General features: G+C 34.6%; 1 protein-coding gene across 3 annotated transcripts; it reads right to left on the bottom strand.

The window, feature by feature from the left end:
* Positions 1-12,169: 12,169 nt before the first annotated feature.
* LOC104236065 (DEAD-box ATP-dependent RNA helicase 22) lies at positions 12,170-19,849 on the bottom strand. 3 transcript variants are annotated; one of them, XR_011403103.1, is made up of 7 exons: positions 19,410-19,834; positions 16,943-17,227; positions 16,656-16,778; positions 16,159-16,568; positions 13,596-13,917; positions 12,990-13,138; positions 12,170-12,368 (listed from the first exon to the last, which is right to left on the bottom strand). XR_011403103.1 is itself a non-coding variant. In XM_009789912.2 (7 exons), the coding sequence occupies exons 1-7, from the start codon at positions 19,689-19,691 to the stop codon at positions 12,291-12,293; spliced, it is 1,653 nt and encodes a 550-aa protein (XP_009788214.1). In that variant the 5' UTR covers positions 19,692-19,849; the 3' UTR covers positions 12,170-12,290. The 3 variants fall into 3 exon arrangements, 2 of the variants coding, with proteins under 2 accessions (XP_009788214.1, XP_070016709.1); XM_009789912.2 differs by having other exon boundaries at positions 12,990-13,142; positions 19,410-19,849; XM_070160608.1 differs by having other exon boundaries at positions 12,990-13,117.
* Between the last annotated feature and the right edge of the window lie 4,555 nt (positions 19,850-24,404).

Below are 24,404 nucleotides of genomic sequence, written 5' to 3'. Positions count from 1 at the left end.
GGTAAAATTCCAATAATAAAAGTGTCACGGCCCAAAACTTAGCATGTCGTGATGGCGCCTAACGTGGTAATAGGCAAGCCGACACTTCAAAACATTTCCAACACTTTTAAATAAAAAGAACTAAAACAATTTAAGATAATTAAAGCTTTCATAAGCTGAAAAGAAAATCAAAACTCAATACTGAAGTTCCCAAAATCAGGGTGTCACTGAGTACATGAGTGTCTATACAACACAAGTCTGAAAATACTGTCTATGAAAAATTGAAACTAAATACATAAAGCTGAAAGATAGGGAAGGAGAGTCAAGGTCTTTGAACTCCAGGCAACTACCTTGAAATCTTCGAATGATCAAGTTGCTCAGAGAATCAACACCCACCGTGTCCAGAAACACCTGGATCTGCACACGACGTTCAGGGTGTAGTATTAGTACAATCAACTTTGTAAGTAACAAGACTAACTATTGGACTGAAAGTAGTGACGAGCTTCATGGATACAGTTCAATCACAGAAATTACAATACAGGAAAAATAGGCATGCTTTCAAGTTCAACAATTAAAGATAAAATAGTTAATTCATGCCAGGTTCAATTGAAACAGGATATAGTATCTCTCAGAAATTTCATGACAGTGATATATACCGGTTAAAGCACAATAGTAATGAAATCAAGTGCATATTCTCATAGTAACAGTCACTCAATCCTCATGTTCACTCCAATCTCACAGTCATTCATTCCTCACAGCCTCTCATTTCTCTCGGTCGCTCAGCATTCGCACTCGCACTTAGTAGGTACCTGCGCTCACTGGGGGTGTGCAGACTCCGAAGGGGCTCCTTCAGCCCAAGTGCTATAACAAGTCAATCATGGTACAACTCAATAAAACATGTTGCGGCGTACAGTACGATCCTATAAATATCCTCACAAACAGGCCCTCGGCCACACTCAGTCATCAATCTCTCCTGTCTCTTGGGCTCTCAATTATCTTGATAATCATCCCAAACAACGATGATATAATGTATCAATAAAGGACAACAGAGATCGAGATATAATATGCAAGTAAAACTGTGACTGAGTACAAAATAGTAATTTATTAGATAATTCAACATGTAACACGACCTATGTGGGTCTCTACAGTACTAACACATAGTCTAAACATGATTTGCAGCTCAATTTCTATAACACATGGAGAATATATGGATAACAACAGATTATTCAAATATACAGTTCCATGGAATTGACCAAGTCATAATTCCTATGGTGCACGCCCACACGCCCGTCACCTAGCATGTGTGTCACCTCAACACCAATCACATGACACGTAATACGGGGTTTTATGCCCCCAGAACCAAATTTAGATTTGTTACTTACCTCAAGTTGTGCAAATCCCTACTCCGACTAGCCCTCGCTTCATGAAACGGCCTTCAAATTCCTTGAATCTAGCCACAAACAGTTCTATACAATCAACACGAGCTAAAGGAATCAAGCCCATAAGAAAATACTAAGTTCTTAATCAAAGATAAAAATTCAACTCAAAAGTCGGTCCCCGGGCCCACGTCTTAGAATCGGGTAAAAGTCACAAAATCCGAACACCCAATCGACCACGAGTCCACCCATACTAAAATTACTCAAATCCAATACCAAAACCTCGATCAATTCCTCAAAATTTGGCCTAAGAACTGTCCTCCATTTTTCCCAATTTTCCACCCCAAATCACTAATTTAATGATGAAATCAAAGGCATAAACATGGAATTTAACCAAAACTAAGTAAGAATCATTTATCTCAATCAACTCCTTGAAAATCCCTTCATGAATCGGCCAAATCCGAGGTCTCTAGCTCAAAATATGAAAAATAGGTTCAAACTCTCATTTTTGTAATTTAACTCTACTGCCCAGTTATTAGCTTTCGCGATCGTGGAACAACAATCGCGATCGCGTAGAACAATTATGCCTAGCTCACAAAATCCTCTTTCGCGATAGTGTGAGCCCAGTCGCGAACACGGAGAACCACCTTCCCAAGCTTATGCGATCCCGATCCACCACTCGCGAACGCGAAGAACACTGTGTGCCTCCCTAGTTGTCTCACTTCCTTGTACGTGAACACGATCCACTGTACGCGTTTGCGAAGCAAAAACATCTCAACTTCCACGATTGCATCGCTCACTTTGCGAATGCGTAGAGGAAAAATACAACAGCCCGCAAAGACCTTTCGCCATCGCGGACCCATCCTCGCGATTGCATAGAAGGAAACAAGAACACAGAACATCTACAGACTTCAGCAATCTTCAAAGTCCATTTCCAATCAGTTAACCATCTGAATCCACCCGAGGCCCCTCGGACCTCAATCAAACGTACCAACAAGTCCTAAAACATGATACGAACTTAGTCGAGGCCTCAAATCACATCAAACAACATAAAAAATACGAATCGCACCCAATTCAAGCCTAATGAAATCTAATGAATTCCAACTTCTACAATCGATGCTGAAACCTATCAAATCAACTCTGATTGACCTCAAATTTTGCACACAAGTCGTAAATGACACCACGGACCTACTCCAACTACCGAACCCCAATCCGAGGCCGGTAACCACAAAGTCCACTCTCGGTCAATCTTCCAATTTTTCAACTTTCGTCATTTCAAGCATAATTCAACTACGAACCTCCAAATCACAATTCAGACACACTCCTAAGTCCAAAATCACCCAACGGAGCTAACGAAATCATTGAAACTCTAATCTGGAGCCATTTACACGCCAATCAACATCCGATCAACCTTTTCAACTTAAGCTTTCAACCTTGAGGCTAAGTGTCCCAATTCATTCTGAAATATTTTCGGGCCCGAACTAACTACTCCGACAAGTCACATAACAGTTGTAAAGTATAAAATGAGCAGTAAATAGGGGAACGGGGTTACAACTCTCAAAATGACCGGACGGTTCATTGCAAAAAGACTAGATGTTTGGATAGAAAATGGATGAGACGACAATAAATTTCAGTAGGACGACGATCTTTTGAGATTCTCATTTGTTATTTTTAAGATTAAGGTGTCATCTGGCCATACAAAAAAATTCACTCTTTTTCAAAAGAAATACTTTTTTTTAAATCGGTGTTTGGCCATGAAATTTTCAATTTTCTCTTGAAGATGAATTTCGGAATTTTTCAAAAAATTTAAAAACTCCAAAATGATGTTTTTCAAAATATTCCCTTTAATTACTTACAAAAATTTTAAAACAACCCAAAATTATATTCATGTCCAAACATAAATCTAACTTTCAAATACAATTTTTCACTTGAATTTTTTTTTTTCTTTTTCCTCGAATTTTATAATTCTTATGTCCAAACGCCCACTAAGACGTCTGAATTTGTATACGTATCTGAATATGATGATGTGTATAAAGATTAATACGTCTGAATCTGGATACACATCTGAATGTTAAATGTGTATTAAGATCTGAATAGCAAATGATTAAGACTATTTAATTCTTCAACATCTGAATGAATAAAGTTTATCTTTATTTAGAAATTAATAAATATAAAATTAAAATAAAATATTCCCTCTGTTTCAATTTATGTGAACCTATTTCTTTATTAGTCCGTGTCAAAAAGAATGGCCCCTTTTTATAATTAGAAACAGTTTACCTTTATTCAATAATTTATAGTCACACAAATTATATGTGTCTCATTTTGCACTACAAGTTCAAAAGTAATCTCTTTTTTCTTAAACTTCGTGCCCAAATAAATAGATTCGCATAAATTGAAAACGGATGGAGTATTAATTTACTTAATATTTTATCAAGAAAATATTTTTTTTTTTTAAATATATGGTAGTACATGGGTAATGATAGTAGTTGTGGATGTCGGCTAGAGGTGGTGGTTGGTAGTGATTTTGGTTGATAGTGATAGTTCGATGTAGTAGTTAGTAGTATTGGTAGTGGAGATTATGGTTGATAATGGTGGTGGTGGTAGTTCAAATGGTGGGTACCGGTTATTCTGGTTAATAATAGTGGGGTGGATGGTGATGGTAGTTGAGGTGGGTAGGTGGATGGTTATGGTTGAGGATGATGGTGGTGGTGATGGTGGTAGTTGTTAATTGTAGGGATAGTAAGTGGTGGTAGTTAATAATGATGGCGGTGATGATTATACTTGAGGATGATGGTGGTTGAGTATGGAGGTAGTGGGTAGTGCATGATGGTAGTTGATAATTGTGGGCAGTGCCAGTAATTAATTGTGAATATTTATAGTAACATCTTAATGAAATTAAGTCTTTATTATAGATCTTAATTATTCAAACCCATTAAGTAGTTATGAAATTAATAAAACAAACACACTTAATAATCAAAATTTAAATAATTTCGATTAAGAATATAAAATAAACAACACTTAATGAAGGCAAGCCTCCATTAAGTGCAAACAAATGAGGTTGCTTTGGAACCAGATGACTAATGCCAGAGATTCCGCTGCAACTTGCAAGTTTTTTGAGTGAATTTTTTACTGAATATTTATTTTGCACTATCGGACCATATTGCCTCCTACTTCCTCATAAATGCTGCATTTCCAACCGCCACCTTCCACGTTCTTTTGCTCAAGAAGAGAAAACAACTTTCTTTAACAAGTAAATATGTAGTAATGATAATAAGAATTGCTTCTGAAAATTAGGAGTGTACAAAGGAAATCGACAAATCGTACCAACCCGATAATTCGAATCAAATCGAAAAACAAGAATTCGATTATGATTTGGTTTGATTTGGTTTAGTGTTGGAAAAAAAATTCGACCATAATTGGTTTGGTTTGGTTTTAACTAAAGAAAGTCAAACCGAAACCAAACCAACCCGACATTATATATTATAGAAATTTTAGATATATTTAATATATAAATATACTTATTGTGATGTAATTTATAAATATTTCTTAAACTTTTTCATAATTTTATCTTTTAAGGTATTATTTCAAGGTTGGACTTAGAACTTTTGAATGTTCCAAAAAGTTTTATAGCCATTAATATTAGTATCTTAAATAATGCTAATACAAACCCAAACCAAAATTAAATCAATATTAATGCTAACAAAAGACATTCAATTCAATACTACGGATGACAATGTATTGAATATCTATTTTTTGTTTTGTAATATTTAGATAAAAATGCATAACCTATTTTTATTTTTTCTTTAGCGTTTAATCATGTAATTAATAATCCCTTATTAGTCTACTTATTTTAGCATGACTTTGTACTAAGATTATGTTTATTTTTATTATGGCTTTTTAATTAGCAATATTTGTATTACATAATTTTATTGTCTTTATTGTAGAATATTTTAGGAAAATGACATGTCACATCTCATAATTTGTATTGTTTTCTTGGAAAATACCTTATATAGTTGTATTTTAGTAGGATTAAAGAAATATTTTGAGCACAAGTTATATGTTTTGTGCTACGAAGATTTTACCGGGAAAACCCCGAATAACCCGAAAACCCGAGTAAAACCGAGATTGAAAAATCCGAGTTTTATTGGTTTGGTTTGGTCTTTAGATTTAATAATCCGATACAATTGATTTGGTTTGGTAATTATAAAATTCGAACCAACCCGACCTATGTACACCCCTAGTGAAACTATTCACACGACAGATTGCTCATTTAAGAAATAGGCAGCAACTTGAATTTCCCTTGGATTGTAAGAAAAACCGAAAAATGCAAACTGCCTCAAGGATTCATAAACTCACAAAGGGAAAAGGGTTAATTGTGTCATGGTGTAATCAGCTAGAGAAACACTAGCAAATCAAGCCATTGCTTGCTTAATGACTCATAATGGATGGCAGGGGCGTACAAATGAAACCGATAAATCGTACCAACCCGTTAATTCGAGTTAAACCGACAAAAAAATCCGATTATGGTTTGGTTTGATGTTGGAAGAAAAAACCCAACAATAATTGGTTTGGTTTGATTTTAACTAAAAAAGTCAAATCGAAACCAAACCAACCCGACATTATATATGTATAAAAGTTTTAAACATATTTAATACATAAAAATATTTATTGTAGTGTAGTTTATAAATATTTCTTAAACATTTTCATAGTTTTATCTTTTGACGTATTATTTCAAGCTTGGACTTATAATTTTTGGATACTCCAATAAGTTTTGTAGTCCATAAATGGTGGTAACTCAAATAAATCCTAAACCAAAATCAAATCAATACTAATGTTACTAAAAGACATTCAATTTAATAGTACTACAAATGAAAATAGTATTGTATATTTATTTTTTAGTTTTCTCATTGTTTAGATAAAATGCCTATATAACTTATTTTTCTTTTAGTGTTTAGTCATGTAAATAATAGTACTTATTAGTCATACTTATTTTAACAACTTCGTAATTTTAAATTATATATTTTTTCATTATGGCTTATTAATAATATTTATTTTATGCGATTTTATTATCTTTTTTGTTGAATATTTTAGTACAATGTCATGACTCATCTCATATTTATGTTATTTTATTGAAAAACACCTTATATAGTTCTATCTTACTAGGATTAAAGATATATTTGAAGCACAAATTCTATGTTTTGTGGCGCTATGAAGACTTTATTGGGAAAAAAACCGAAAAAACCCGAAAATCCGAAAAATTCGAGATTAAAAAACCTGACTCTTATTGGTTTGGTTTGGTCTTTAGATTTAATAATCCGACACAATTGATTTGGTTTGGGAATTGAAAAATTCGAACCAACCCGACCTATGTACACCCCTAATGGATGGAATTCGACTCTTGAAGGATTGTTTCTTGGTGTGCCAATGGTGACAATGCCTCAACGGTCTGATCAATTGACGGACGCTACACATATTATACGGAAGATTGGTGTGAGGCCTATGTTGGATGAGTTTGGGACTGTTAGAAGAGGAGATTTTGTTTTGTTTACAGAAAGTAATGGGAGGGGAGGGGAGTTATGAGATTAGGAGAAATGCTAGAAAACGGAAGGAGTTAGCTAAGAAAGCAGTTAGTGAAGGAGGTAGCTCGGACGAGTTGACTAATGAATTTGTACACAGTCTATTTAGCCTGCTGGATGAAGTACAAGAAATTCTTGATTGGCTCGTAATCATATATAATTTTATTGTTCGTATTATTGAGAGCAATGGAGTTAGGTTATATGAAATTGAAATTTTCTCACCCTTCTCATATTCAATGTCGGACCCAGAATTTTTATCAAGCAGGTTCAAAATGCCAAAAAGCAAATATACAAAGAGGTCAACAAAAAATATGTATTAATAAAATACACTAGTAGAATTGTCCTCTACGAATTTTCATTCCCTGAAACGTATTCATAATAGTCTTATCAGAAATAGAGTTAAATATTTCCTTTCTACATAAGGAACCAAATAACCACTTATGAATTCGTCATTCATTCGGTTTCGCAATTCACTCTTGATCAACTTCATCGCCGAAAAAGTTCTTTCAACTGTAGCAGTGGCAACTGGTAGAATCAAAGCAAATTTCACAAGGCGAAACACAAATAGATAATTTAAATACTTTTTTGTCTTAACTAGTATTTCAAAAAGATCAACAAGTCCTTGTAGATTTGAAAACCTTTCATCAACATCCGTATGCAGCATGAAAACCATGAAAATGACTCAAGGAAAATATTATTTGATGTTGTCTAGATCTATTACTACAAGAAAGAGTTTAATAGGAAGTTAGAAAGTTTCAGTTCAGTTGAAGCCCTCTTTACACTTTTTGTCCTCTCTTTCCATTCTTATACCCCAAACAAGCTAGAAAGAGCAGAGGTATACTAATAAAATTTTCAATCAGACACACATCAATGATAACTTAGACCTAATTTATATCATTATATGTAAAATAAAAAGACTAGAAATCAAAGAGCAAATCTGATGGTAGTTGACAGTGAGAGAGGCAGGAGATTCAGGAGAGAGAAAGAGAGAGAGAGAGGCACAAAGGTATTTTAAGAAATTGGCAGGGAATGATGGGAATTGGGGGATATTAGTTTGGCAATTGAGATTTGGAATTGGGAGACGTCTAAATGAATTGGGAATATTAGTTTGGCAATTGGAATTTAGAATTGGGGGACGTCTAAAAGAATTTGGAGATATTAGTTTGGGAATTGGGGGACGTCGTATTTTAGACGTAATACTTAAAACGACGTCGTATTATAAATAGGAAATTATATTAAAAAATTGGGAGTTTGACTGGTCTCGAACTCAAGACCTTGCGTAAATATTGAACCCGATTTGCCAGCAGGCTAAGCGTCCTGATTGTTTCAAGCGGGATCAAAATAATTTATATACATAAAATGTTCTTAGAAAGATATTATATATATATATATATATATATATATATATATATATATATATATATATATATATATATATATATATATATATATATATATATATATATATACAGTGTTATTTTTCGACGAAGCGGGTTCATTTGAACCCTCTTGATCCCATGTGGGTCTGCCCCTACGTATACTAACAAAAATTTCAATCGGACACACATCAATGATAACATAGACCTAATTTATATCATTATTTGTAAAATAAAAAGACTAGAAATAAAAGAGCAAACCTGGTGGTAGTTGATAGTGAGAGAGGCAGGAGATTCAGGAGAGAGAGAGAGAGAGAGAGAGAGAAAAGCACAAAGGTATTTTAAGAAATTGGGATTTGAAATTGGGGGATGTCTAAAGGAATTGGGAATATTAGTTTGGCAATTGGGATTTGAAATTAGGGGACGTCTAAAGGAATTGGGAGATATCAGTTTGGGAATTGGGGAACGTCGTATTTTAGACGTAATACTTAAAACGACGTCATATTATAAATAGGAAGTTGTATTAAAAAATAGGGAGTTTGACTGGTCTCGAACTCAAGACCTTGCGAAAATATTGAACCCGCTTTGCCAACAGGCTAAGCGTCCTGATTGTTTCAAGCGGGATCAAAATAATTTTTATACATAAAATATTCTTAGAAAGATATAATATACATATATATATACATTGTTATTTTTCCACGAAGCGGGTTCATTTAAACCCTCTTGACCCCATGTGGGTCCGCCCTAGGGTATACTAACAAAATTTCAATCAGACACACCTCAATGATAATATAGACCTAATTCATATCATTATATGTAAAATGAAAAAACTAGAAATCAGAGAGCAAACCTGACGGTAGTTGACAGTGAGAGAGGTAGGAGATTTAGGAGGGAGAGAAACACAAAGATATTTTAAAAAATTGACAGGAAAGGGTGGGAATGGGGGGATATTAGTTTGGCAACTGGGATTTGGAATTGGGGGACGTCTAAAGGTATTGGGAATATTAGTTTGGCAGTTGGGATTTGGAATTGGGGACGTCTAAAGGAATTGGGAGATATTAGTTTGGGAATTGGGGGGGACATCGTATTTTAGACGTAATACTTAAAACGACGTTGTATTATAAATAAGAAACTGTATTAAAAATGGGTAGTTTGACTGGTCTCGAACTCAAGACCTTGCGGAAATATTGAACTCGCTTTGCCAGCAAGCTAAGCGTCCTAATTGTTTCAAGCGGGGTCAAAATAATTTTTATACATAAAATATTCTTTGAAAGATATATTATACATATTTATACAGTATTATTTTTCCACAAAGCGGGTTCATTTGAACCCTCTTGACCCCATGGGGGTCTGCCCCAGGGTATACTAACAAAATTTTCAATCAGACACACATCAATGATAACATAGACCTAATTTATATCATTATATGTAAAATGAAAAGACTAAAAATCAGAGAGCAAACCTGATGGTAGTTGACAGTGAGAGAGGCAAGAGATTCAGGAGAGAGAGAGAGAAAGAGAAGCACAAAGGTATTTTAAGAAATTGACAGGGAAGGGTGGGAATTGGGGGGATATTAGTTTGGCAATTGGAATTTGGAATTGGGGGATGTCTAAAGGAATTGGGAATATAGTTTGGCAATTGGGATTTGGAATTGGGAGACGTCTAAAGGAATTAGGAGATAATAGTTTGGGAATTGGGAGACGTCGTATTTTAGACATAATACTTAAAACGACGTCGTATTATAAATAGAAAATTGCATTAAAAATGGGGAGTTTGACTGGTCTCGAACTCAAGACCTTGCGGAAATATTGAACCCGTTTTTCCAGCAGGCTAAGCGTCCTCATTATTTCAAGCGGGGTCAAAATAATTTTTATACGTAAAATGTTCTTAGAAAGATATATTGTACATATATATACAGTATTATTTTTCCCCGAAGCGGGTTCATTTGAACCCACTTGACCTCATGTGGGTCTGCCCCAGGGTATACTAACAAAATTTTCAATCAGACACACATCAATGATAACATAGACCTAATTTATATCATTATATGTAAAATGAAAAGACTAAAAATCAGAGAGCAAACCTGATGGTAGTTGACAGTGAGAGAGGCAGGAGATTCAGGAGAGAGAGAAAGAGAAGCACAAAGGTATTTTAAGAAAATGGCAGGGAAGGGTGGAAATTGGGGGATATTAGTTTGGCAATTGGAATTTGGAATTAGGGGACGTCTCAAGGAATTGGGAATATTAGTTTGGCAATTGGGATTTGGATTTGGGGGACGTCTAAAGGAATTGGGAGACATCGTATTTTAGAAGTAATACATAAAACGACGTCGTATTATAAATAGGAAATTGCATTACAAATGGAGTTTGACTGGTCTCGAACTCAAGACCTTGCGGAAATATTGAATCCGCTTTGCCAGCAGGCTAAGCATCCTGATTGTTACAAGCGGGGTCAAAATAATTTTTATACATAAAATATTCTTAGAAAGATATAATATACATATATATACAGTATTATTTTTCCACGAATCGGGTTCATTTGAACCCTCTTGACCCCATGTGGGTCCGCTCCTAGGTATACTAACAAAATTTTCAATCAGACACACATCAATGATAACATAGACCTATTTTATATCATTATATGTAAAATGAAAAGACTAGAAATTAGAGAGCAAACCTAATGGTAGTTGACAGTGAGAGAGGCAGGAGATTCGGAGAGAGAGAGAACCACAAAGGTATTTTAAGAAATTGGCAGGGAAGGGTGGGAATTTGGGGGGATATTAGTTTGGCAATTGGGATTGGAATTGGAGGGCGTCTAAAGGAATTGGGAATATTAGTTTGGCAATTGCGATTTGGAATTGGCGGACGTCTAAAGAAAATGGGAGATATTAGTTTGGGAATTGGGGACGTCGTATTTTAGAGATATTAGTTTGGGAATTGGGGGACGTCGTATTTTAGACGTAATACTTAAAACGACATCGTATTATAAATAGGAAATTGTATTAAAAATAAGGAGTTTGATGGGTCTCCAACTCAAGACCTTGCGGAAATATTGAACCCACTTTGCCAGCAGGCTAAGCGTCTTAATTGTTTCAAGCGGGGTCAAAATAATTGTTATACATAAAATGTTCTTAGAAAGATATAATATACATATATATACAGTATTATTTTTCGATAAAGCGGGTTCATTTTGAACCCTCTTGACCCCACGTGGGTCCGCCCCTGCTGATATTTGACACTTATTTTTTTCGAATCCAATAGTTCTATAGTTTGTTGATGGTTGGCAGAATGTTGGTCTTACAAATTTTCTGATCTAACTACTCAATTTTCCGAGTTTTTCCATATATTCTTTTTTTAAAGTATTATCTTAGATTTTGTCACGTCGCCATTTTGGTCTGGTTATGTTGTGAATTTGAACTTCAGGTCTTAATCCTAAAACGTAAATTGCTTGCATGATCTTTTTATATACTGGAAATCGGTGCACCTGTATATGAACTTCCAGCATATTATACTGGAACTCCAACACGCAAAAAGTTCCAGCATAATATACTGGAGATAGGAGCACCTGTTTATGAACTTCCAGCATATTATGCTGGACCGGTATATTATACTGGAACTCCAATATATTATGCTGGAATATTTTCCGGATTTTGAACAGTATTTTCGTTCAGATTTATTTTTACATGAAAAGTGGCTAAATTTCAATTGCTTTTGAAACTCTGGCTATTTTTAAATGACCACTTGTAAATCTGGCTATTTTTTAATTTCTCCCTTTTATTCAACCTCTGTTTTCTTTTCTTCTTTTTTTTCTTGATCAAACAGTTTCCTGCTGGTTAACCACCAATAATAGATAGAACTGATCATGTGAAAACTTTCAAATACTCTGCACTAATTTCTTTTACTGTCTAAGGATATTACAATAAAATACAACCTGTGTGAGAAACAAATGCAAAAAGATGTTACAAAGTCAAAATCAGAACATCTTCACCTCATGGGGGAAGCTTCTCTGCCTCTTTTCTTGATTTTATTGCGAAAGCTCCTTTTTCTGCTAAATGCCTTCTCCTGTATTCACATAGAGGAAAGATATCAATTTAATATTCATAACTATAAAAGTAAGTCTCTTTGAATTCATTCTTGCTTGAAGATTACATAAAGTATCTCTTGAGAAGCTTAAGTTGTGAAGTACAAGCAACTTTTGCATGTATTATCTAGAGCATTAGAGAACAATTGATCATCAAGAAAGATTCCATTACTAAATACATCAGACGCACTTCTATCCAAGGGCGGAGCCACAATGTTGGTTACGGGTTCTCTAGAAAGATTCCATTACTAAATACATCAGACGCACTTCTATCCAGGGGCGGAGCCACAATGTTGGTTACGAGTTCGGCCGAACCCACTAGCTTTTGTTCAAACCTTGTATTTGCATTAAGAAATCCAATGAATATGTACACATTATTAATTTAGCCCAGGATTATAATCCCGAACTCATAAGATTAAAATTTTAACTCCGCCGTTGCTTCTATCGTTGAAAGATATGAAAGCTATACTTTGGTAACCACCTATTTGAGCTGCTAACCGACTGAGATAGGCTTCTCTTAATTACTGAGCTAGTTTCTTTTTCTCTCTACTCTCTAGCTTAAATTTTATTGACCTTAAAGGATTATAAGATCCAGAACTTACCACTGGTTCATCAATTTTTTCTGCATGACGAATGGCAGCAACGAGATCACGGTTTGATTCTCTATAGAGACTTGTAACGAGGCCAGGTTGGCCCGCTCTCGCTGTACGACCAACCCTGTGCAAAAAATCTACAGCAGACGTGGTAAACTCTGCCTAAAACGAGAGGGAAAAAACTTATTAAAAAACAATTGAGGGGGAAAAACATGTTATTGAATCTACAGATCAATCCAGAACTACAGGAGTATGCCAATAAAAGTATGTAAAGAAATTGTAAGACTAATTAACATAAGTTGTAAAGGAGATGAAATCTTTTGACAATTTCAGATCCATGGACCTTTAGGTAAGATGTATCAGTTTTTGATCCCAACAAGTACATTTAAGTAATTCTACTAACATAATCCATATATAAGTAGCCATTTAACCCAGCAATGCAGTATACTGCAGAAGCACCATTGTATAATGTCGGTCGCATCAATAAGGTGTGTGTTGGGCACGAATTCATAAAGAAAAATGATATCATCATATTTAATAATTTAAATCACAGTGTCATGCATCAAAGAACAAGCAGAAACTAAATTATGTAAGTTTATTCACTAGAAAACAAACCTGAATAACATGTGAAATATTTGGAATGTCAAGACCACGTGCTGCAGCATCAGTGCACACAAAAACACCACCTTTCTGCTGGAAATCAAGTAAATTCTGTGTGCGCTCCTCCAAAGAGCTATCACTATGGTAGCGGAAACATTCAAGCCCTGCTCCTGTCAAGATTTTAGCAACAGCTTCCACAGCCTCAACAGTATTTGCAAAAACCATGGTTCGGAGCACTCCAGGAACACGATCTACCATAGAATCTCCATTTTTCACAGCATCGATGAGAGCATCCACTTGGGTATCAACTGAAACTTCAATCCACCTCTGCTCCAACCTAAAGTGACAGCACAGAGGTGATAAAAGTCATACTAGTAAAATTCTACACGGAAAATTATTACAAGGCTAGCCATTGAATTGAAATACTGATATGGCCAAGAGAACTTGAATATCCACATATGACGACATAATCTCCTTGGTCAAGGCACTAAGTTAATGGAAGCTGAACAACACATCAAAATCCATCAATAGTACCTGGATGATTCTTCATACTAGGCCACAATTATGGGAGAAGTGGGGAAGGGGGGGGGGGGGGTCCAGCGGCCCACACACACATTTACATAGACTAGTTTTGGATACGCGCGTTGCGTGTATACTCCATACAATGAGTATAAAACAGTTTAGAAATTTTATAAAAGTTATATAATAAAATTTGAAAAGTATGTTCAAACAACTTTAATTATGCAGTTTGTCTAACATATCAAACATTAAGCTTGACAATTGTTTTTGTTCTTTTATACTTCAACAATATAATTTACATGTATGAGTAACAACATTGACTACAGTTTCAAAAACTTCACGTTTAAATTAGGTTCTACCTTGTCTTGAAGAAACAGTAGTGACCTTTTACAACATATCAAAAAGTTGTGTCAAATGAAAGTAGTAATTTGTGGAAGTAGTATAGTATGTTTGATTGACACGTCTTCCTTAAAATAGCTAGTAGATCATGATCAATTTCATGGTTGAACCTATAAAGAAGAAATAATTAATTATGATAGAGATACTTGATCGTTACTGAGATACAAAAAAAAATTTGTGTGTGTGTGTGTATATATATATATCTTTGTTGCAGTACTTGAATTTTGTTGTCTTATTCAAAATTATGAGTCCTGACTCGTGTCATTTGTAAATTAGGAGAAAAAAATATTAATAGCTGATTTGTACAAATAATTAGGCGTAATTAACACTTCACAATCTAAATTGAGGAAGCTTGTGTGACTAAAGGAAAAATTAAGGAATGATTAAAAAAAATTACTGAATAAGACCCTGCTTTGAAATAATTTAAAAGTCATGTATATGCTCTTATTAGACAAAACGTTGAGCATAGAGAAAATCTACAATAATTATGATATTAAATAAAAGTTAATGAATATTTCACTTTTACTATTACTTTTAATATCTATATAAGTTTGTGAATAGCCTATTCAATATACAGATTGAGCTAACTCCCTCATTTTTGTAGAATCATTACATTTTATATACACAAATAACAATAAGAAAAGTTATAATAGGAATAGAAATCGAATCTCTTTTTTTACATCTTTTGTTCTTATAAATTATGCTTTTGTTTTCTCTTCTTTTTTTTCTTTCAGTGACAACATAATCCAATACTCCTATTAGTCAGGCTTTTATCTGCTAGAACTACACGAGCAGAAATTTTTTTATTTTTGAAAAAAAAAAAAAAGGAGTTGTAGGCTCTAAAAGTAATAGTAATGAAGGAAAACTTAGTACTATGAAAGGAGATATTTTCTTCTTTTTCATTTTTTAAATTGGGATTAATGAAGTAATTCAGTACATATCAGATGATGATGTTCAATACATGACTTTTATTTATGAGTAATATCCCGACATAATCTTGCTTAGAATAGCATGGAAATTCAAAAGTCTAAAACACAGACTAAATTTCATGAACTCCTGAAACAAAATAATAAAGGGAAAGAAAAGTTTGTACATAGAAGAAAAAACTGTAATTTACCATAAAATGTATCTGTTGCCAAATAAAAAGGCAAAAGCCAAAAGATTATTGTCTTTTTATGGGAGAGAAAACTTATGCCAATGGATACGACTTTGGCATAAAGAATGCACTGTAAAAGAAATGAAGAGACAATATATTGTGTGCATTTTTATGCGGGGAAAAAAACAAGCATATAAAAAGGTTTTGAACGGATGATTTTACTAGTGGAAGCTCAAGGGAGCAAGTTGACAAAAAACGTGAAAGATGGGAAGGATAATTGAATACTACCATTTATTAGGATCTCAATTAAATGATCAATTTTATACATATTTAAATGGCAAATAATTTTACTTTAGGTATAGGATAATTTGGTCATTCAAGTTTTGAAGGATATTCTAGTAAAATAACATTATCTAAAAGTCTTCGCACTTATAATATAGTATTATGATGATATGATGATTGTTATTAAATTAGAGAAAATGGCTGATTCTTGCCACCCCCCTCCACCTAGGAATTACTAAATGAGAACTGAATAAAGGACTAAAAGAAACATCAAAGTGGCACCTTGGGCTGTGCTGATGAAGATAATTTCCACTAACCCATCTAGCATCAGGAAACATCCGCTTCAAAACTCCTCCAGCAGTTCTCTTCCCATTTTCAGGAAGAGTAGCTGCAACAAAAATGTACTGCTTGCTCCGCTCATATATCTTTCTCACTCTTCGCCAATCTTTTTTCTTTAACCCCTTGGTGTCTGCTTCTAAATTTGCACCATCCTCACCAACTTCAGTATCTTCATCTTCACCATAATCTGCTTTTAGGTCTCTAAACTCTTCCAAATCTGAGGACGATGACATCTCAGGTTCTGAATTTTTAGAACGAGATAACTGCTTCTCGTCAAAACGAAACATATTTATAAGTCGGACCACTTGGTTCTGGAAACTTCCACAAAGCAGCATATCCGCCTCGTCAAAAACCTAGAAACCACCAAAACAACTTACTAAGACTGAATTTTGGATTGTCACTTTCTCAACGATCAAATTTAGCAAATCAAAAAATGATACCACATATTTAACACTGCGTATAAACTCTGAACGTTTTCGCCTTTCTGGATCTATAGAGTAGAGATAATTTAAAAGTGCTGCCGGCGTCGACACCATTACATCTGGTTCTTTTACAGGCCAGACCTGCATTAAACTTCTCATTTGTTAGAGACATTACAAGTTTATGAGGAAAAGCAGCATAAACATCCATAGCAACATCATTATGCAAAAAGAACTTTGATTGACAGCAAGAAAGAATGTGCGTCCTCGGGTAAACAAGGATCAACAATGACAATGAGAATGCTCACCTGTCGGCCACAAACAGCTGCAACCCCGAGAAGTGGTTTACCACTATCATTGCAAAGACTATTAGCCATTCGAACCACTTGCTCGCATAACATAACATTGGGGCAAAGAACAAGAGAAAGACGATGGTGCTTTCTGACATCCTGATCAGCAATAGCCCCTGAATTATCAGACAATTGGCATAGCTTATCAATCAACGGCACTAGGTAACCATGAGTCTTGCCGCTACCGGTCTCTGCAGCAACCACCACATCAGCACCTGAAAGTATACTTGGTATACAACTCGCCTGAATTTGAGATTATATATCATTACTATAGGATTTAAGACTATGACCTATAATTGAAGGATATACTCAGATGATAAACCAAAATAACATATATCATTGCTATAAGATTTAACACTGAATATAACTGAAAAGATATACTCGGATGATAAACCGAAGTAACTTATATCATGATGCTATATGCTACAAATTCCACATGGTGAATATTCTGCAAGAAGTTGAAAATTTGCGTCACCAAGGGAGCAAAGTGGGAAAAGGGTCAGTGTTGACTCCAGGGAGAGGGGTTTGCGGTTGGGTTTACTATATCACAAAAAGATATTCATGTGATACTGACTTATGCAAAAAGATGAAATGTGTCTCCAAGAATAAAGAAATGAAACTTTATACTAACAACGAATTTATATCTTTATATGACACAAATTTTGGACCCCACAAGAAAGAAAGCATACAGGGTATTGTCTAGCTATATGAACTGTGATACAGTCTTAACTCAGAAGTAAATATGAAGTAGTGTTAAAATATGTGTCAGCTTCATCTAGCTCCTTGGCTTTTGCAGCTGAATAGTTGAATCATTTAAATGAGATACTTGATGTTTATAGAGTTTATACTGGATTTTCCATCAGCCCAGTCCATTGACCTCTCTGTGAAACTTCTATAACAAGTCCACGCATACTACCAGGCCGACCACATTTACCTCTACCGACAGAACGATAAGTCTAGAGTGATAGTGAAAAGATAATTGACACTCTATGAGAAAGTATCTGTTTCTAATTCTGAAAATTAGTCATATCCATGTACTCCCGGGCATTCCACCCAGCGAAAAAGCCAATTCCACTCATTTGGGTTTTCTAAAATGACAGGTTGACAGTAGCACATTGCCACGGGATCGTTCCTCATAAAAAGTTGCATCTTCCCACGGATTACACTTATTAGGCCGTGAGTTCTACTAATTGAACACAGTTATACTTAATCCAACTATGGAAGATACTTTTGCAAGGAAAGAGATAAGAAAAGCTGGCTGAACTTCGGTCTACCAAATAAGCCAACTGAACAAAGCTAGTCCCCTAAGTGAAAATACTTTTCAAAGAGAAGTGTGTAAAAATCTCAGGATGACAGAAGATAACTGATTAGGTCTGCATGAATTAATTTACATGTAATTCCACTTCCCTCTTAATACATATGTTGCAAAGTCCACAATTAACATCATATTTAACCATAATACCCTGTTTGGTTCAGATTATGATACTGAATTCGGATTGTGAAAGTGATTTTGATCGTCAGTATAAGTGATTCTTAGATAACTTGGTTATTATTACTCATTCACTGAAACAACTGTTGGTTATTTGCTAAAAGTTCAATTTTTTTGGTGCACCAGTCCAACAAAAACTTCACCTGTTGTGAGCTTACAAAAGCAGACTTGGTTTCAAGCTTAGATAAAGGAGGAGTGTTGCAGTCGGTTGATGGGTCATAATAGTCTAACAATAACAATCCTTTGAATACTTTGACCTGAATAGAGCAAATTGTTTATCGCCACCGGGGCTTTAGTCTACTGGTAAGAACCACAGAGTGAGGATTTGGATTTGGCACACATTACGGGTTTGATCCTACTACAGACAAAAGCCTGATACTTAAGTAGAGAATAGCAGAGGGGTGGCTCCATTATCCACCAAGTTTCGAACTGTGTGCCACTAGCCCTTGACGATTTCTCGGTTATTCAAAAATTTACTTATCAGGCCCCACGTAATACAAAATAGGCACTTACCATAGGAATTGATTTCTCCAAAAAAATGATTAAATTATGTAATAAAATTCAAACCAAACAGACCTTAAGATTAGAGTAGTACCTACTCTGTTTGCAACATATTAGATAGAATCGCCATAACACAGTTTAAGGAATTCATAGTTAATCAAAGAAACCAAAAAAGATTCAACTTTTAGTCATAGTTTTCCTATAGTGAGCAAAAAAAAAAAAAAAAAATCCCCGAGTTAAAGAGGTATTAGACACTTATCATAAGTTAGAACATCCATACGTAATCAAAGAAACCAAAAGGATTCAACTTTTAGAAAAGATCACCATACTACAGTTTAAGGATTTCATATTTAATAAAAGAAACCAAAAGGATTCAACTTTCAGTAATAATTCACCTATAATAGGCAAAATTTAAGAGCAAATAAAAAATAATACCTGAATTAAAGAGGGTCTATGAAGGCCAATACTGGATAGAGCACGAGATAGTGAGTCAGAGACACCCAAAGAGGTCCAAGAAACACTTTCTTCAGCAAAAAAAGTCTCATTTTGATTCGTATCAGCAACTTTCGCGGATGAAATAGCAGACCCAAATGCTCGAATTCGACAACACTGTGGTTGGTAAGTATAAGTAGCAGCAGAAGGTCGGAAAAAGAAGAGGTTTGGTGGAGATGATAACCTCCATAGTTTACAGATGGAAATTGAGTGCTGTAAAATCATCAGCTTTTACTCTATTTTTGCTAAAATTGGGTTAGGTTATGGTTAAAGGTAGCAATTTAGAGGAATTGGGGTAGATTTTTTGGGGTTTTTGAAGGGTTTAAGGTGTTAATTAAAATCCTTGGAAGCACTGGGGGAAGATAAGATTTTTACAAGGTACTCCCGTTTGGAGGAATATCAAGTTGGCCCTTATATTTTTTTATATTTCCATGTTGACCTTTTTGTCCTTCATTCGAACAAATTAGTACTCCATTCCTTAAAATTTAACTTAAACTTCGAATTTTATTCCCAATGAGAATCTTTTGTAGTCACACAAATTTTTCTTTTGATGCAAAGGATAACTAGTTATATTAATTAAAGTAGAGTAATACAAATAGTAGGAGGGAGCCTATTCATTGTCCTAAGGGGGCGACCTCGTGATGGGTCATAACAAAATGGGATTCCGGGGAGAACCTATTTCTATTAGGGCCTATATTAGGGGGAGTATATAAATGGCTTTCGAGAGGAGTTTGCAAATGGTTTGAAGGTGGAAGAGTTGTTGGTAGAGCCACTTTTCTAACAAAAAGTTTGGATGTGTGATCTTTTAAAAGTATTTATTTATTTTTTAAATTTTATGTCCAATATAATTGGTTCACATAAATTAAAACGGACGAAGTATATAATTCTTACATATACTTTTTTAATAATTTACGATAATTATTTTCAAGTGTAAAGACCCGTAAAATTCTTAACCAAAACTCGATATTTTATGATGCCGAGTTGGAGTCCTGCGTTATTATAGTCTCGTCGTGGTTTGGAATTTTTAGATTGAACTGTACCCTACAGACTTAGAGGAAAATATTTCTCAAAAGAACGCGTTTCTGTGGCCCATTATACGGCCGCATAATCACTCTGCGGACCGCATAATGGCTGCGAAGTGAAACAGAAAGTTAGCCAATTTTGCCCGTTATGCGGCCCAATTATGCGATCGCATAATCGCTTTGCGGGCCGCATGTTGATTGCATATCTGCCTTGAACTTTTGCGAAGGAAAGTCCTGCGGTGCATAATGCAACCGCACTACAGGTACGTGGACCGCATACCAATCGCATACACAGTTAGTAAACTTAACTTCCTGAAGGCTCTTTCTGCGGTCACTTTGCGGGCCGTATAACTATTATGCGGTCGCATATGCGACCGCAAACCTGTGTCGGGGCACCCATTTTTTAATTTAAAAGCCGACCCCCATTCCGTTAAAACACTCCCCCAGGCCATTTTCAGCATATTTCTCTAATAATTAGAGTAAGAGGGAAGGGTCAAAGAGAGGGGAAGGGGTCTCCATCAATTTTTCATCAAATCCTGGCCTAAACATCTTGAAGATTAACAATCAAGGCACCTAGGTCTCCCTTCCAAGAGGTAAGCTTCTATCACCCAAGCGCTCACTTCCATATTGTAGTTAAAATGGATCATTGGTGAGGTAATTCACAGGGATTAGGGTGATTACCTTGCATCCATGTGATCCTAAGGTATGTGGGGGGTGCTAAAATAAAGATAGGAAAGAATGGGAAATGGGTTGGGGAAATCTTCCACTAAAAAGGGGCCATGAGACCCTAACAAATACATAATGTTGATACAATGCTCAAGTGAGCTAGGGCTATGATCAATTTCTTAATAATGGGTTCAATTGTGCCATATTGTTAAATAGATTGAAGGTGCTAAAGGTCCCGAAACTTGTCGTGGGAATTATGGAAAGACTCAATTAACGTATATATGGCTAACCCTCTTCTTCTTATTGAACTCTTGGTGTCCGAATAATTGGCGTGAGTTCTGAGTTGATCATACTAGATTGATTGCCTAAATGTGTTGGGTAGAAAGATTTATGTTCCATAATTGTTCTAAGTGTTTACCCTGAAATCATGCTATTTGAAAATGCGATTATGTTCTCCAAGCTTTTTTTTCTTTCCTTCTGTGCACATGCCTTATATGATAGCACTTATTGCACATGGATGATGAAGATGTTTGAACAAATAAAAAGGAAAAGACTAAAATGTGTCCAAGTGCCAAGAACTACTTAATAAATGGGGTTGTTTGTGCCATGTAATGGAAGATGGAAAGAAATGTGAATTAAATGAATAATTGAAAGAGGTTATGTCCCAAGTGAGATGGTTTAGCCGATAGGGCCGAGATCGAATGCCATGTTGTACACATGGTGGCATTTATGTTGGATTTCTGATTATCATTGTGAATTTGGATATATCTCACTTGGGATGGCTTAGTCGGTCGGGCCGAGACCGGACTCCGTGTAAAAATACGTTGGCATTATGTGTTGTGGCACTTGGCACCAAAGATTATTAACCTAAAGAGATGGAAAGATTGAATCGGAACGATGTGATCCTTATTTGGTGTTTCCTTGTAATCCTATGAAGCACTTAGGAGCACCTAATTTTTGATAATATTCAATTTTTTATCACTTCTTCTATGTAAATATTTTAGGGGTTTTAACCTACAATTTTTAGCTTTGTTACACTTTTTATTGTAAGGTAAAAATACAAAATTTAAAAGGTGAATTATTACTATTAATATTATTTTATTTTTATTTTTATTTTAAAATAATAAAACAATTCCGAAAAAATATTAATTTTTTTTTAATTTTCAGGAGTGATTTAAAAAATAAGAAAAAGGGAAGTATTGAATAAAAAAATAAAACATAAAAGTAGGTGGAATTCTCTTTTTAAAAAAAGTAAAAGAAAGTAGAAAATTAAAAAAATAAAAGTAAAGTTTTGTGGAAATTTTTTTAAAAAAAAGTATAAGAAAGTTGGAATTTAAAAACAAATATAAAGGTATTTGAAAATTAAAAAAAATTAAAGTAAAATAAAGTAACATTTTAAAAAAAAAAAAGCAAAAGAAAGTGGATTGTTTTTTAAGAAAAGTTAAATAAAATGGAATTCTCTTTTAAAAAGTAAAAAAAAAGTGGGATTTTAAATAAGATAAAAGTAATTAAAGTTGGAATTTAAAAAAATAAAAGTAAATAAAGGTGGGATTTCCTTTTATAAAAAAAATAAAAGCAATTTGTAAGTGGGATTTCTTTTAATTAAAAAATAATAAAATAATAAAATATTTTTTAAAAACAAAAAACCCTAAAAAATCTCGAAAATTTTGCTAGAAATAGAAGAGAAATTTGAGAAGGGAGAAGAAAAAAAGAATAGAGGAGAAGAAAAAAAGAAGTGAGGAGGAGAAGAAAAGAAGAGAGGAGAAGAAAAGAAGAGAGGGGGCAGAGAGAGCGGTATACATTCGATATACACTCTGGATTCACTGGATATACAGAGGCAGAATTTATTTTGGAGATAGTAAAAAAGATAGAACCAAATTTTCTGAAATATTGAGAGCGGAAGAACACCAGAGAGAGTACAAAGCTAGAAAGAGAAAACAAAGAGAGATTTTCGGACTATTTTTTTTCTCCATTTTTACTGGTTTTCTCCGTGTTGCTGGGATTTCTGGATTGAGGTGTTGAAGCTACTGTGTTGGAGTTTCTGCTGCTGTATTTTGTTGTTTGCTGTTGCTGACTGCTTACCCCATTTTTCTGTTCTACATACCAGGTACATGTCCTGAAACTCGGTGTATGAAAATATCCAGTTGAAAGTGAATGAAGTGGAGGCCTATTGTTGTTGAAGTGGAGGCCTATTGTTGATTTACTGCTTTCATTATACTGTAATAACCGTACTGATGGACTGTTAATTATAAGTTTGTGCATTTCAACCGTTAAGTGTGTGTTAGATATTTAGAAATGCATATGAGTTTAGTTGAGTATTCGTTGTAATAATTCCATGTTGGACTAACAGAATAGTTTCTATTAGTTTAGTTAATTTCCGGTTTTCCTAGATCTGTATAAATGGTATTTTCAAGCAATGATTAATTAGGCTGTAGACTTTTAAAGTAGTGTGATACTTCTTCTGATCATGGGAGCTTTATATTTAGTAGTGATGATGTGAGTTAATCTATAATTCTGAGTTTGAGTGGTTGTGTGTGGGTTCGAAATCAGAAAGTTAAAAGTAGATATGAGATATGTAATTCGTAAGGTTAATTTAGGCAATCCATTTTCGTCCAGCATCCTTAATTCTCGAGTTTCAATTCTCATATGTGGTCACGTTAGTGTTTAATCAAAGTTCATGAGTCAGCATTTTAATAAAAATGAGTCATAGTAGGGAATTTGAAATTTGAACTAGTATGCACCATGTTTGAAATTGTGATCATAGGCAGTTTACGTGGGTCATGAAATCTGAAATCAGTTGCTTTCCAACTCATGTTTAATGTTGCATTGAATTTATTTTACTGGCTAGTTAATTTTAGTAGTAGATTCATCAGATTTGTGTTCTTAATTAAATTGAAATTCCATTTAGTGTAAAAGACAGGGCTTAACAGGCTAGTCCCTAAACATTTGGGCCTCAGGATAATTGATGCACGGCCCAGGCCAGTTTTGGCCTCTTTCTCATTTAGGCCTCGGCCAAGGTCTATTTTGGCCGATTTTATGGTGTATATCTGGTTTTAAATTCCCTCTGTTGGGCTCACATCGGAGCCCAATGGTCGGATGTTGGTGCAAAAATATTACTTAGTTTGCATCAGTCCAGTAACAAATTAATTATGGTCTTTCTTTTATTTTAGAGACAAATTAAGTAGAAAACTATAGATTGCTCTAGGTTTGCACTTTAAAATAATAAAACGGGATGAGCCTCGCTAAACAA

This window comes from Nicotiana sylvestris, chromosome 10, assembly GCF_000393655.2.
Source record: "Nicotiana sylvestris chromosome 10, ASM39365v2, whole genome shotgun sequence".
Lineage (NCBI taxonomy): Eukaryota > Viridiplantae > Streptophyta > Magnoliopsida > Solanales > Solanaceae > Nicotiana > Nicotiana sylvestris.
The sequence above is the reverse complement of the archived record's forward strand: the minus strand, read 5'-3'. Positions and strand labels throughout refer to the sequence as shown.

What these genes read in the sequence shown, in the direction of transcription:
- LOC104236065 (XM_009789912.2), bottom strand. Translation starts at nt 19,691, where the DNA reads ATGATTTTACAGCACTCAATTTCCATCTGTAAACTATGGAGGTTATCA. An exon ending in ATAGACCCTCTTTAATTCAG is followed by an intron (nt 17,228 to 19,409) that starts GTATTATTTTTT and finishes TCTCAAATTCAG; the next exon opens with GCGAGTTGTATACCAAGTAT. An exon ending in TACGCAGTGTTAAATATGTG is followed by an intron (nt 16,569 to 16,655) that starts GTATCATTTTTT and finishes GGTGGTTTCTAG; the next exon opens with GTTTTTGACGAGGCGGATAT.